Source organism: Aulonocara sp. 'chitande type north' Nkhata Bay, linkage group LG11 (assembly GCF_057382095.1).
Source record: "Aulonocara sp. 'chitande type north' Nkhata Bay isolate Kocher_YH1m ecotype deep benthic linkage group LG11, A_spYH_male_GT1.1, whole genome shotgun sequence".
Lineage (NCBI taxonomy): Eukaryota > Metazoa > Chordata > Actinopteri > Cichliformes > Cichlidae > Aulonocara > Aulonocara sp. 'chitande type north' Nkhata Bay.
Genome location: NC_141354.1, coordinates 30,538,857 through 30,551,183, shown reverse-complemented (window position 1 = coordinate 30,551,183; position 12,327 = coordinate 30,538,857). Strand labels below are relative to the sequence as shown.

The 12,327-nt window shown below is 43.7% G+C and overlaps 1 protein-coding gene across 7 annotated transcripts in view; it reads right to left on the bottom strand.

Annotated features, from left to right (window-relative positions):
* Positions 1-3,100: 3,100 nt before the first annotated feature.
* creb5b (cAMP responsive element binding protein 5b) overlaps positions 3,101-12,327 on the bottom strand; it is a 35,129-nt gene continuing 25,902 nt past the window's right edge. For 3 of the 7 annotated variants that reach the window (XM_086312032.1, XM_086312029.1, XM_086312033.1), the window contains exons 8-11: positions 6,013-6,342; positions 4,535-4,762; positions 4,213-4,321; positions 3,101-3,293 (exon numbers count right to left, since the gene is read on the bottom strand). In XM_086312032.1, coding sequence (XP_086168158.1) covers positions 3,139-3,293; positions 4,213-4,321; positions 4,535-4,762; positions 6,013-6,342 — 822 coding nt within the window. In that variant the 3' untranslated portion in view covers positions 3,101-3,138. Of the gene's footprint in view, positions 3,964-4,212; positions 4,322-4,534; positions 4,763-6,012; positions 6,343-12,327 lie in introns of all 7 variants that reach the window. The other 4 variants (XM_086312030.1, XM_086312031.1, XM_086312034.1 and 1 more) reach the window with 4 other exon arrangements.

Below are 12,327 nucleotides of genomic sequence, written 5' to 3'. Positions count from 1 at the left end.
AAAATGAAATCACTGGAGCTCTTGATCATCCGAAGTAAGGTCCTGAAAAAGTCCTCTTCATTACTTAAAGAGGTCCCTCCGCATGTGTCCACAGTAGCAGCCGGAAATGAATTTCTTACACAACAATGTTTATTTTTATTGCTTATTTGTTTCATTGTTGTGGCTAAGATTTAATTGTCTCTCTGCATCGGCAGTGATTTGGCATTTTGACAGGATTCAACAAAGATGTTTGTGTACTGAAGTTAACTGCCATGTTATTTCATCGGGCATCTATCAAGCTGTCTAGACAGTTCAATAATTAATGAGCATTCTAAACCTTTAAAGCATCTTACTATTTAATGAGCAGTCATTTTTCAAGGACAAGCATCAGCAAATGCTGTTGATCCTTTGATTGAAATATTACTTTCCTGGGTTTCAGAAACAATGACATCATGTCGCGCGAATGAATGTTACAGAACAAGTGCTTTATTTTCATACCGTAATGTAACTGCAGTGATACTTTAACATCTGTACAAATGCAAAATAAAATGGAGACAATGTAATTACGGACCAAAAGAAACAAACAAAAAAATGTACAAGGATATGCAGGCAGGAATGGATCCCATCCGTTTGTTACATATCAACAATGTACTTAAGCGCTGGGGTGAGCCTCGACGTACAGCAAAAGGCAACAAGTGCAAACATTATTTACAAACGTACCACACGTTTATTCTCCCTTCTAAAAGAAAGGTGGTTGCATTACATGTACAGGATTATAGAAATTAATATTATGTACAATATTTATACTTTTAGACTTAAAATAATACAATTACAACATCATTAATATGTAGGAATTGTTCTCTCTCACACACAGACACACTCACGCTGTACTTCCATAGCTCCTTTTTTTTGTATACCTATATAGTAACAAATGCATTTTTATTATGAACATGGATCCACTATCAGAAATGAAAACTCCTAATAATTCCAGTTGAAAGCGCGATGAGGTCATAAACATATTTTCACATGCATGAGGTTAATTTGGAATGGTCTGATCTAAACAGGGTTTTACAAACAGCCAAAATTAAGGCAAGCTTCAGTTCAGAGGGTCGGTGCAACAAAGCCCTTTTACAAAGGATTTTCTAAGACTCGTCACTCAATAATCATCTCACACACACACACTAAACAGCACGCACAGATTTTAAGGGTAAGAAACAACATGAATACATCAAATGCCTTCACAAAAACCACCATGTGGTCCGTTATGGGGAAAGATATTTTTCAATTAAACGGGAAAGAACAAATTCAACGCTATCAGGTCCTTAATCATGCCTGGCAGTGCAAGCTCCATTATTCTTTTTATGGGCATGTGAAACAAGCCAGGCATATTTTCTCTATAAAGCCAAACATAGTTACAGGTTGTTGCTGGTGTGTGAAGACAGGGAGGAGGGCTTTTTGGGGGGAGGGGGGGGGGGATCACTGAGAATTACCTCTGACCTTAATATGGCTATTCTACCCTCCGTCATAACAGAGGACAAAGTGCATAGACAGCTCTGCGATCGCTCCACCTGTGCGTGGAAAGTATTTCATCCGTCCTACTGTAAAAACACAGTGCATTGTGGTCATCATGCTCATGAACTGACATTCCTGGTCATATGGAAGTGGAAATAAAGAGGCGCTGCAGCCTAAAGGAGATGGATGTAGAAAAGGTCGCCTGTAAGAAACTCAGGAGATTTGGCCTTAGGTGTAACAGACATCTGTAAGAAAGCCCATAACAAAAATTCATAGAAAAACAAAAGAAAAAGCAGAGATAATTATGGTGATTAAAACGAAGCTATTAAATATAATAAGCCAGAAAAGCTTTTTAAGGAAGATTCAGGCACATTGTGATATCTTGGAAAGCACAAACACGAGCTGCTCTTCTTCAGGAATTGCAAGTTGTGGTGGTGGAAAAGAAAAAGAGAAAAAAAAAGATAAACAGATATATATTTTCTCACATACTTTTCTTTCTTAATACAAGTCGAACTTTGTTCTGCAGCAGGAAAGAGGGACAAAACACAAATATATATATAAAACAATATTCACATGCCAGACTGTGCACACACTCAATCAAATGTTATTTCATTTTGGTCTGAATGCACAACACACACACACACACACACACACACACACACACACACACACACACACACACACACACACACACACACACACAACAAGAGGCCTCAACGATTAAAAAGCTTCAGTTGGTCCTGGAGAGCGGAGGACGCTGATCTCCGCTGCTGAGCTGCCTCACTGGTATCACAGTGTACAGTTCTGTCGCTGCAACAGCATCAAATGTCCTTGGCCATTCTGATCATTAATGTGGGCGTACAGTAGAAAAAAGATGATCAACACTGTGATGTATTGCTTCCGTCTGAGCATATGGTATTTTCACTGTCACGCCGTATATTATAAAGCTTTTTTTGTTTGTTTGCTTGTTTTTAAAGAATACTGCCGACAGGGAAGATTGTTAACAGTCATATATGTTTCTTGGAAAAAAAGAAAAAGGGTCATTTCACCTGCTTGCATATTCCTGTCTTCAAGACATCCGTGTTCAAAGTCTGACTTTAAACAACAAATAAAACGCAGCGACGTCCCCCTCAGTTTTTCAGATTTTTCAGTGTCTTCCACATTGCTGCAAGCTTACGCAGCTTACGGTCACTCTTTATTCAGTCCACTGGGCACATAGAGATGTAAGACCTGTATTTTTGTTTTTTAAGAGATGACAGTCTGAGGCACGCGTCTCTGTCCTCTGGTTTCATGAGCATCGTGATCAATTTTGTACCATTACAAAACAGAAAAAGTCACTGAAATGGTGCATGAGATTAACAAAAATGTCTTTCCACTAAGCACAAAAAAAGCAGAATTAAAAAAACGCGCCAAAAAACATAAAAGTTTTATGCGTTAATAGGATTGGTCTATAAAAATAGATACTGTAGCTACTGTATAAAGAACAGCCTCACAGGCCTTTGAGGTTTTTCTTGATGGAGAATGAGGAGCAGCACGTGCAGCTGGCGACCCTCAAAAAGCATGGGTGGTGGTGGTGGTGGTGGGGGGGGGGGGGGGGGGGGGGGGGGGGATTCGTGGCTGCAGCCGAGGTTACGGTCTCCTTTGTCCCTAGTGGATGGGGTTAATGTCTGTGCAGTGGTTGGTCTGCCCGTGCACACTGCTGCCCCCTACAGTCGTAGTGGAGGTGGTGATGGTGTTGTGCTGGATGACCTGCTGCTGGGAGCACACTGGAGCTGGACTGCCTGCAGGACTGCTCTCTGGACCTGAGGAGAAAGCAGAGACATCACTGAAGATAGAAGTGATGCGTAAAGCACGCATGTGTGAGTGCAAGTACAAAAGATAGAACCGAGGAGCTGCACACAGGGATACATAAAGTATGCATAATGGTAAAATCTAGCAAAATAAACACAGGATCTCTCATTATATTACAAAAAAAATCTTTATTAGCAGAAGAGCATTTATTTCAAACATGTGACAACCTAAGGTTACACCAAATGTCTCATCCTCCATCTCAAAATAGACGATAATGGATAACACAAAAATGGAAACGTGAATCATTCCACTCCGTAAATACGCCTGATGGATTTTGGACACATTGTAGGTGACATCTTTACACCAGTTAGACTCATCGATGAAAGTCATTCCAGCCCAGGCTGGGAGTTGGCTTTCTCTTGTACAAAAGAGCCATTCAGCCAAGGGGGGACGTGAGCCTTATTTTCCTAAAGCTGCACAGGGAGGTGACTTATCCTAATTACATGGAAATGTCACTCGAATCCGTATCAAAGGGTGGGGCTCTGATGTCATGTACGGCTGAGCTGAAGCACAGTCCAAAAATCAGTGAGATCCCAGGCATCCATTAGGGCTGTGATGTCAACGTGCAGACTGTGATGTCTTTCTCACGTTGAGGCTCGGCTGCTTCTGTGCACAGAGCTGCTGTGAGATGGAAAAAATAAGTCTCAAAAGGGATTCAGACAGCCAGCTACCAGAGTGTGCAACACCCATATGTCAAAGGAAGAGTCCTGCAGCGAGCGTGGGAGCTGGATACCAGCACACTGGAACGAAAAGCCTTGCCAGTTACTGTGTGTCCATCAGACTTGTGTCTGTAGGGTTTATTCCTTTCCACCGCAGAGCTAAGGCACACAGTTAAAGGTGTGTGAGTGTGTTTATGTTTAAGCTACTCACTGAGGTAACCTTGGGACTCTTTCTGCATAGTGGTGATGGGACAGTCCTTGTGTGTGAGGAGAAGCTGCTTGAGCTGTGTCACCTCGTTCTTTAGCATTGTGACTTCATTCTGAGAAAAAGAAAAATATTTTCAGATTTCAGCGAATCAACATTTCTTGGCAACTCTCCATCCTTAACTACCTAAAAACAAACAGTAAAATACCCAGGTCATATTACCCAATATAAACAAATCAAAATCCATGGTGATGGCCCTGAGTTGCAGTTGTTACTGTACATAGATTTAGAGGCTCTAAAGGTGTTTTTTGATTTTTTTGGTTTTTACCTGAAGCTGCATGTTGGTCTGTGTGAGCTCCTCTGCCTTCTTCTCTAATGACATCACCCAAACTTTTCGCTTCTGTCTGCATCTTGTTGCAGCCGCTCTGTTTCGCTCCAGAAACTTTCGCCGACGTTCATCCGGGTCCTCGTCCACTACTCGTCTGCGCCGTCCACCACTGGGTGGCGGAGACTGCAACGTCTGCGTGGGCTGCATCTGCTGGGTTGCAGGTGACATCTGAATCACGGGAAAATGGCATTAACATTACTGATGTCCCCGATGGGGCAGCGCCTGCCTGCCGCGATCCGACCACATATGTAAGCATCCTGACACAGCTGGAAAGCAGCCAGTCAGCTGTCTGCTGCAGCCGCTATGCTGCCTCAGAGCCTCCTGCCTCTAAACAACAATATATACATTACTTCCTGCAGGTATTTTATGTCTGGCAACTTCCCCAAAAACAACATCTGCTTGTACCGCGTGCCTTAAGAAGCTGGGCTGTGGGTGTCAGGAGTGAATGACTGACTAACTGACTGGGCTGATTCACTAGCTTGCCCACCTTGTTAAAGAGGTGTCAGGAGGCAGTTTTCCAACGCCCACTTCCACTCAGACTAACACCACCAGACGCAGTCAAAAGGCCCATTTCTATGCACTGACAAATCTTGACATATACTTGGCTAGGTCAAGTGTTTTCAGTCTTCAAAACATTACATTTTTATGAGAAGCATGGAAAATGCACGCCACTTTAATGGCGGCTGCACACACAGACAATGTTGTTTTAAAGCTTTAATGGTACATTTAAAACATATAGTGAAATGCACTTCATGATGTGGCACTCTGTGCTGCAAAAAGGCTTCAAAGAACGCAAGGACAAAATGCCTCTTTTTTTAATGCCGTGAGCAATACTGTCAGTTAATACTGAAACAGGTATATTCACAGATAAGACGTCCCAGAACTATAAGCCAAGGCTATCTGTTCCTCTGGTTTGTAAAACTTCTTCTGCGCTTGAAGCATGCCGTGACTACATAATTGCAAGTGGTTGGTGCAGTGGAGCAAAGTTTTCAAAAGACAGTCCTGAACATCCTTTTGTAACCGTTTCTGAACTCTTCGTGACCCCTTCTCTCCATGGCAGGCATCCAACACTGACCTGTAGCTGACCAAACAAAAAGGAAAAAATACTTTTGCGCCGGGTGCCAGGAAACTCGCTATTAAGGATGCAGCAAGGGAAAATGCGTTCATCCACTCACTCGCTGTGAATTCTAAGCATCATTTTAGCCATGCTTCTATACTAAACCACTAATAGCTGACTTCAAAACTACTCAAAAGCCTTCCAAAGGACTGGCTTGTTTTAGTCATGCTGCATACACGCTGACTTCTAGCTGTGTGAGTGATTTTAATATGCAGTGTAGTTAATGTGTTATTGAACTTGTGGCTTTGCCTTTGGGCTGCCTAAAAGCTTCTCAGCTCTCTCGGGGAGACGATTTGCTTACCTGTGAAGCAGAGTGCATCGGAGGGTGCGGTGATGTCTGATGTGGGTGCCCAGGATGAAGATGGGGGTTGTGGGAGTTGTGATGGGGATTGTGTCCCTGCGGGTGATGGTGTCCACCCTGAGCGTGGCCCTGGTTGTGGTGGTGGTGTCCGTGGTGCTGGTATGCGTGCGGAGGGGCTTGCAGGTGCTGGTGCGGGTGCGAGTGCGAGTGCATGTGATGGTGAGCGCCTTGGTCCTGCCGTGATGACATCATCTCCATCATGTGGCCCATGGAGTTCATGTTGCCGTTTGCGATGGCACCGGGGTGGTGTGAAAGTGCAGCCTTTAGCCTCTAAAGGAGACAAAGTGGACACCAAAGACAACATTTAATATAAATCTCTGGGAGTATTTCGTCATTATGTTTGTACATATTCGCCTCCATCAGTGTGATGATTAAGCGCAGACTACGACGTGACAAATGGCTTCATAAATCCACATGTCAGCAGGACAAGTCAAAGCCACTTAGGCTGTCCTTCATCTCTCCTTCAGTCCTGTCATTCTTGCTCTTTACCTTTCATGACTGCATCCCACCGGTCCCTGCTCTTCATATTCACAACAGCCCCTCTCTCTCTCTCTTATGGAGCACGTGTGTTTGTTTGTGCATTTCTGCTGGTGAGATGAGATCGCCGGTAAGGTGTGAGACCTCAGAACGCTCCCTTACTGTTGACCCAGCAACAGGTTTGTTGCTTTAACTGTGTGGTCTACTTAGCACTGACTGAGACGGTGTCTCTGAGCAGTCTGAGATGAGAACCAGAGAGAAGCACACTAAAAGTGCACTTGTGTTCCTCATGTTTACCAAATGCACCTCTCCACTAGAGTGTGTTTTTCTGGGCACCGCATAAAGACGACCGCAAGCGCAAAAACCCAGCACAAACCTAGACATAAATAAAAAATGCATGACATATTTACAGTTTAATAGCTTTTAACAGGTTGCAAAACCTTATTTAATGAAGAACCTTTTTACACTAAAACACTAACACTAAAATACATGGAAATTAATTATTCCTTTTACAGTTGATCTCCTGAGACATGTTTAGTAAAAAGTTAGCAGCAAAAATGAAAAGAAAGACATTGTGTCTAAGGCTACTGTTGTGAATTCCACAACGTTTTCTTTTCCCTTTCCCAGTATTCTCTTTTTCCTCTCTGCTCCCTTCCCCCTTCTCCCAGCTGCTGTCAGTAAGTCCAAGGCTCCATATCTTTTAACAACCTTCACATTCATGATTCCCATAGGGAATGGCATCCAGCTGGTCTGGATCACAATGCTAGGACATAAGCAGAGCACAACACCATCCCTTCACTTCCCGCTCACACTGTCTATGAGTGGAAAGCTTTTTACAAGTAGTAAGGCAGCACAGTCCAATAAATCATTTTAGAAGATTGGGAACAAAAAAAGTGACTGTGTTTTACCATATTTACACATTGTGTGTGTGTGTGTGTGTGTGTGTGTGTGTGTGTGTGTGTGTGTGTGCGTGCGTTTGGAGTTAGTTGTCTTTTCTACGGACAGTGTGGGATGCAGAGAATTGCACATGAAACCGGCACAGTGAATTTATGACCTTGTCGAGCCAGTTTTAGTTGACTATAGTTTCTGTTTGTCACAGAAAGGTATGCCTGACACTTTGAAGCAGGTACTTTTCTGGAAGCGCGAGATTTTATCTGTTGTACCTCACTATGAATGTTATTTTAAACTTCTACACTTCTAATGTCATAGATAACACATCGTAAACCAATATAATCACACCCTAACCCCACTAACGGCCTTCACCAAAACCTCTAAGAATTGTTCTCAGGGGCCACAACCCTTCCTTTTTGTGACCAGAGAGACATGGGTTAAAATACCACAGTCTACACACAGCGAGTGTCTTCAAGCCTGCAGCTGTCAGCGGCATCATAGTCACACTGAGTCTTACTGATGCACTGAGAAGTCTCTGACTTTCTTTAACACACTATAAATGGTAAAATGGTAAATGGCCTGCATTTGTATAGCGCTTTTCTAGTCCATAGGACCCCAAAGCACTTTACACTACATTCAGTCATTCACCCATTCACACACTGGCAATATAAACTACAAACACTACAAATAGTTACAATCTGCAAAGGGTAGCTATCTGGAAATAACATCTTAAAACACGACAGCTAATTGACATGCAGCTGAAACAGAAAAGGGATTTAAAGTGCTTACAGATCAATCATAGTCACCAGTGTTGACAAGGACATCTTCTGTACATCACAGGATGAATTCTGAGTTTGACAGCTCTCACTGAGCACCTTCCCTGCAGCCTGCAGTCGATCAGTATGAACCAGAGAGGTGAGACCCACGCCTTTTGTGCAAGAGAAAACCAATCAAGGTCTGGCAAGCTCCTGCCACTCAAGCAGGGAATCACCTAAATGAATAAAAGCCAGAGGAGTTTGCTGGCAGCATGTCTACCTTTGTAGTCTCTATAAGACGTTTAGTAAGCTGATGGCCGGTAAGATGCTCTTTTGGTGTCACTGAAACTCCCTTCTAGAAAGGGAGGACGCCAGGTGGAAGACAGAGAGCATAAATGGTGAAGGGGAGTATTAAGAGAGACAAAGACTAGAGGTGGGAAGAGATTAGATGGATTCCAGTGTCTCTTCCCCACACACCATTAGCCTGAAACAGCATTTAGTCATTTGTCAGCGTCTCAGCGAGCTGTCCAGCTGGCACTATCTGTATATTAATTCAATTAGCCTGCATTCAAAGCGGCCTGCGAGTGTCAAAGTACAGAGGGACTGCAGGTCAAAGAGCCAAGGGGCCGATGCACAAGCCTTAGTGGCGATGGTTATATACACAACAAAGTACAAAAGTAACTGAATGTAATGCAACACAAGTTAATATAATACAGTTCAACAGAGACAGCATAGCTATTACACATAACAAAATCAATCAAAGAACTACAGAAACATCTTGACAACATACAACTTAAATTTTTAGTACACGCATAGAAATTAAACCACTCTCTTTGACTGGATTAGCTGGCAGGACCTTCCCACTTACATGATGAATAATGGAAAATCCAGCTCTTTAAATAGGCAGTATGAATATATAAATGCACCACCTTAAACTGATAGGTTTAAAGAAAAGGACACAGTTAAAAGAGAAAACCCTTACCGTGATATAACCCTATTCCTGAAGCTAGCTCTGTACAAGTGTCTACCTCTCCTGCATCTGAAGTCGAGACACAGCTCAGTTAAACCCAGCTCAGCCAAAACTTAAGTCTTTGTATCCAGAACCACAGTGACGCAACTAAGGGACGTTAGCAGAGTGATGATGAGCAGGCTGTGATTCTCAAACACCTTCATCAGCCCCTTAATGACTCTTTAACACATGGTTGTATTTCCCCAGACTGTGCTAAGCACAAGAACTTAACCACCATGTGCATTTTACTCTAATGACACACACACAAACATATACATTTCTCCTGCAGCAACATGGCTGCCACAGAAAACAGTCATTAAATCAGTGCAGGTGTTAGCTTGCGGCTGTGCAGAGCGCTCAAAGATGGGACGGTATGCATCCTGTTCTACCACCGTCTGCCCTGCTGCCAAGTTGCAACAGGAAAATGAAGTCTCCGTGACACCATTAGAAAGTGGTCAGCTTCCTTCACAATAATTTTTATATAGTAGCAGCATAAATACACGCATTCTGACAGTATACTGAAAGTAGCAGTGCTATTGATTTTCCACCATCCCTGATTCAGCCATCTTTTGCCCAGAGGGGAGCTATCTCCTCTCAGACCTTTGCCCCCTGACCTCTCCACTCCCTCTCCTTTTTTTAGGCCTCTCTCATTTATGTGGTTTCAGGGATACCAGGTGATCATCCATTAATGATATTTATTAATGGCTGTGTCCTCTCTGACACAGGGGCTTTGAGTGATGTCCCTGTGAGTGCTCTGGGCACATCCTGAGAACACACTCAGGTTTCTGCTCACCAGATGACTTCATGTCTATTAACCCTGGGAGGAGAAACCATGATCATGAAGCAGGTACAAAGGGAAGAGACCACGCCTGCCTAAGGATGGGTAAATCAAACCTAGCAAGGTCAGGGTGAGCACTTTTATTCCCCTTAAAAGTGGAGCATTGTACTATCAGGGGACCTGTGGCCCTCTGGCGCCTCACAGTAGGTTTGAAAGATTTGATCAGTCTGTGGAGTCACAGTTCAACTGCAAAAAGATCAAAGATTCAAATGGTGCTCTTTCGCTTCACATTTAAGGGTCCGCAGAGAAACATTAAAGCTTCTGTCTCTCACTGTCAGCTTCTTTGTTAACATCAGGCAAGCACAGTGATCGTGAGTAAGCACACAGCATTTCTAATTGCATAATATATCAAAGCTGTAACTTTCCGGGAGTATTTTATATATGCCTCGGCCCCCCTACCTTGCACTCTAAACCCGACCCGGGTTCACCATCTGCAGCTGAAAGCAGGAGTTTGGCTCTGCTGCTTCGCCAAGCACTCCACGGATCCTGTTCCATCCTCCTCATCTCCACCGCCAGCACTACCCACCAGTGCCTGTCTACAAACCCACTCTCTGTCCCCTAAAAAGCCCATACCCCCATTAGTTCAATTTTATTAGATTTCCCTCTCACCCAGAGAGGCAGTAACATCTACCACCCCCTCTCTCTCTCTCCTCTTTCTGTTTCTCTCTCTCTCTCTCTCTCTCTCTCTCTCTCACACACACACACACACACACACACACACACACACACACACACACACACACCTCTTGCCTTTTCCTCCACCCCCTCGCCCTCTGCTTGCCAAGAGCTGGGGACTGTTAAACTGATTTCCTCAGGGAACAGTGAGGCAGACAGTCTGATGGGAGTGCTGGGCTGTAATATCGCCCCCTCTCTCCTCTCTCAGGTTCTGGGCCAAGCTGATCAGAGCTTCCCTGTGGTTCCAGACACAGACATGGAGATGGACATAGACTGACTGTTCAGCCAGGGCCAGACGTTCCGGTGGTGCTCGGAGGAACCGTGGCAGTATGGGTGCAGCAAGACACACGCCCACTGAGAAGTGTGCTCCAAAGCATGCGCTCATACTCTTGGCAGCTTCTGCAGCCTGTCAAGTTAATGGATGGGCCTCTGACTCCAGTCTGCATATCCCCACTGTTCCCTCTCTTGTAAAGCCCTGCTCGAGTGCAGCCTACATGGTTATCACTACACCCACTGTCACAATCTTGAATACAGACAATGCCCCTGAGTGAGAGAGACAGACAGAGCATGAATACAATGCTAAACACTTACATACTCTTAAGTTGTGGGATTAAAAGAGGCATCACGAGTCATTGTGTCGATAAACGTAAGTGGAATCAAATGTAGTTTGAAAGATGTTTAAAATATCAGATCTCTAATGTTAGTGTATTTTGGCCGTTACAAATCTTTCACAATAGCTTTTTTTTTATTAATGGTTTGAGTTTTGGTTCTTGTTCTCTGATAATAAATAGCCCCTCTTTACCCGCACTGTCAATACACCCACAGGTGTGAGAAGCCACTTGTGTTTCGACATGCCAAAATTTCCAAGAAGTAATTGTTGAAAACATGAAGCACGAACTTGTCTGATTCAGATCACCTCCTCAGCATAGTTAAAGTTATTTTGGTGTGAGTGTCTTGTTTTTTTTGCTCAGGCTCCAGGAGTGCTAATGGTGGCTGGACCAGTCCGGTCTGGATCACGCAGTGTTGATGGCAGCTGGTTTACCCAAGCTTGGCTCTGCTTGTGTCCCTTCCCATTCATAGGCCCTGAACCATAACCAAATGGCCTTCACATACACCACCCATCAGCACACCTAAAAAAAACAAGCAGTCATCCAAAGACAAACAGATGCGACACTCTGTGCCACCAACGCCACTCTTGTCATGAAAACTCAACCCAACATAGAAGCGCACAATCACACACACACACAAAACTACTCAGAAGCTTCCTCCTCTTCCATAAAGCTTGCTGATCTTGCTTCAGAGTGTATTATGAGCCAGGAACATGTTTTACTCCTGCTAGGCCCCCTACAGCCCCTCAATCATACTAGTAGTACCTTGCACAAGCTTTCACACCAATCCTTTGCCCAGGCAAGCACTTTAGCACATTTTCAACAATACTTTCCATTTACAGTTACACATATATCACCATTCACATACACTGGTCACATGAGCGCTGGGGTAAAAATGAAGCAAAAGGTCAGCTATTTCTAGAAAACACAACAACACAAAAACAGACAAACAGAAATGAAAAAAGTATAAAAATAGATTTTTATTTTTTTAATGCATTTATT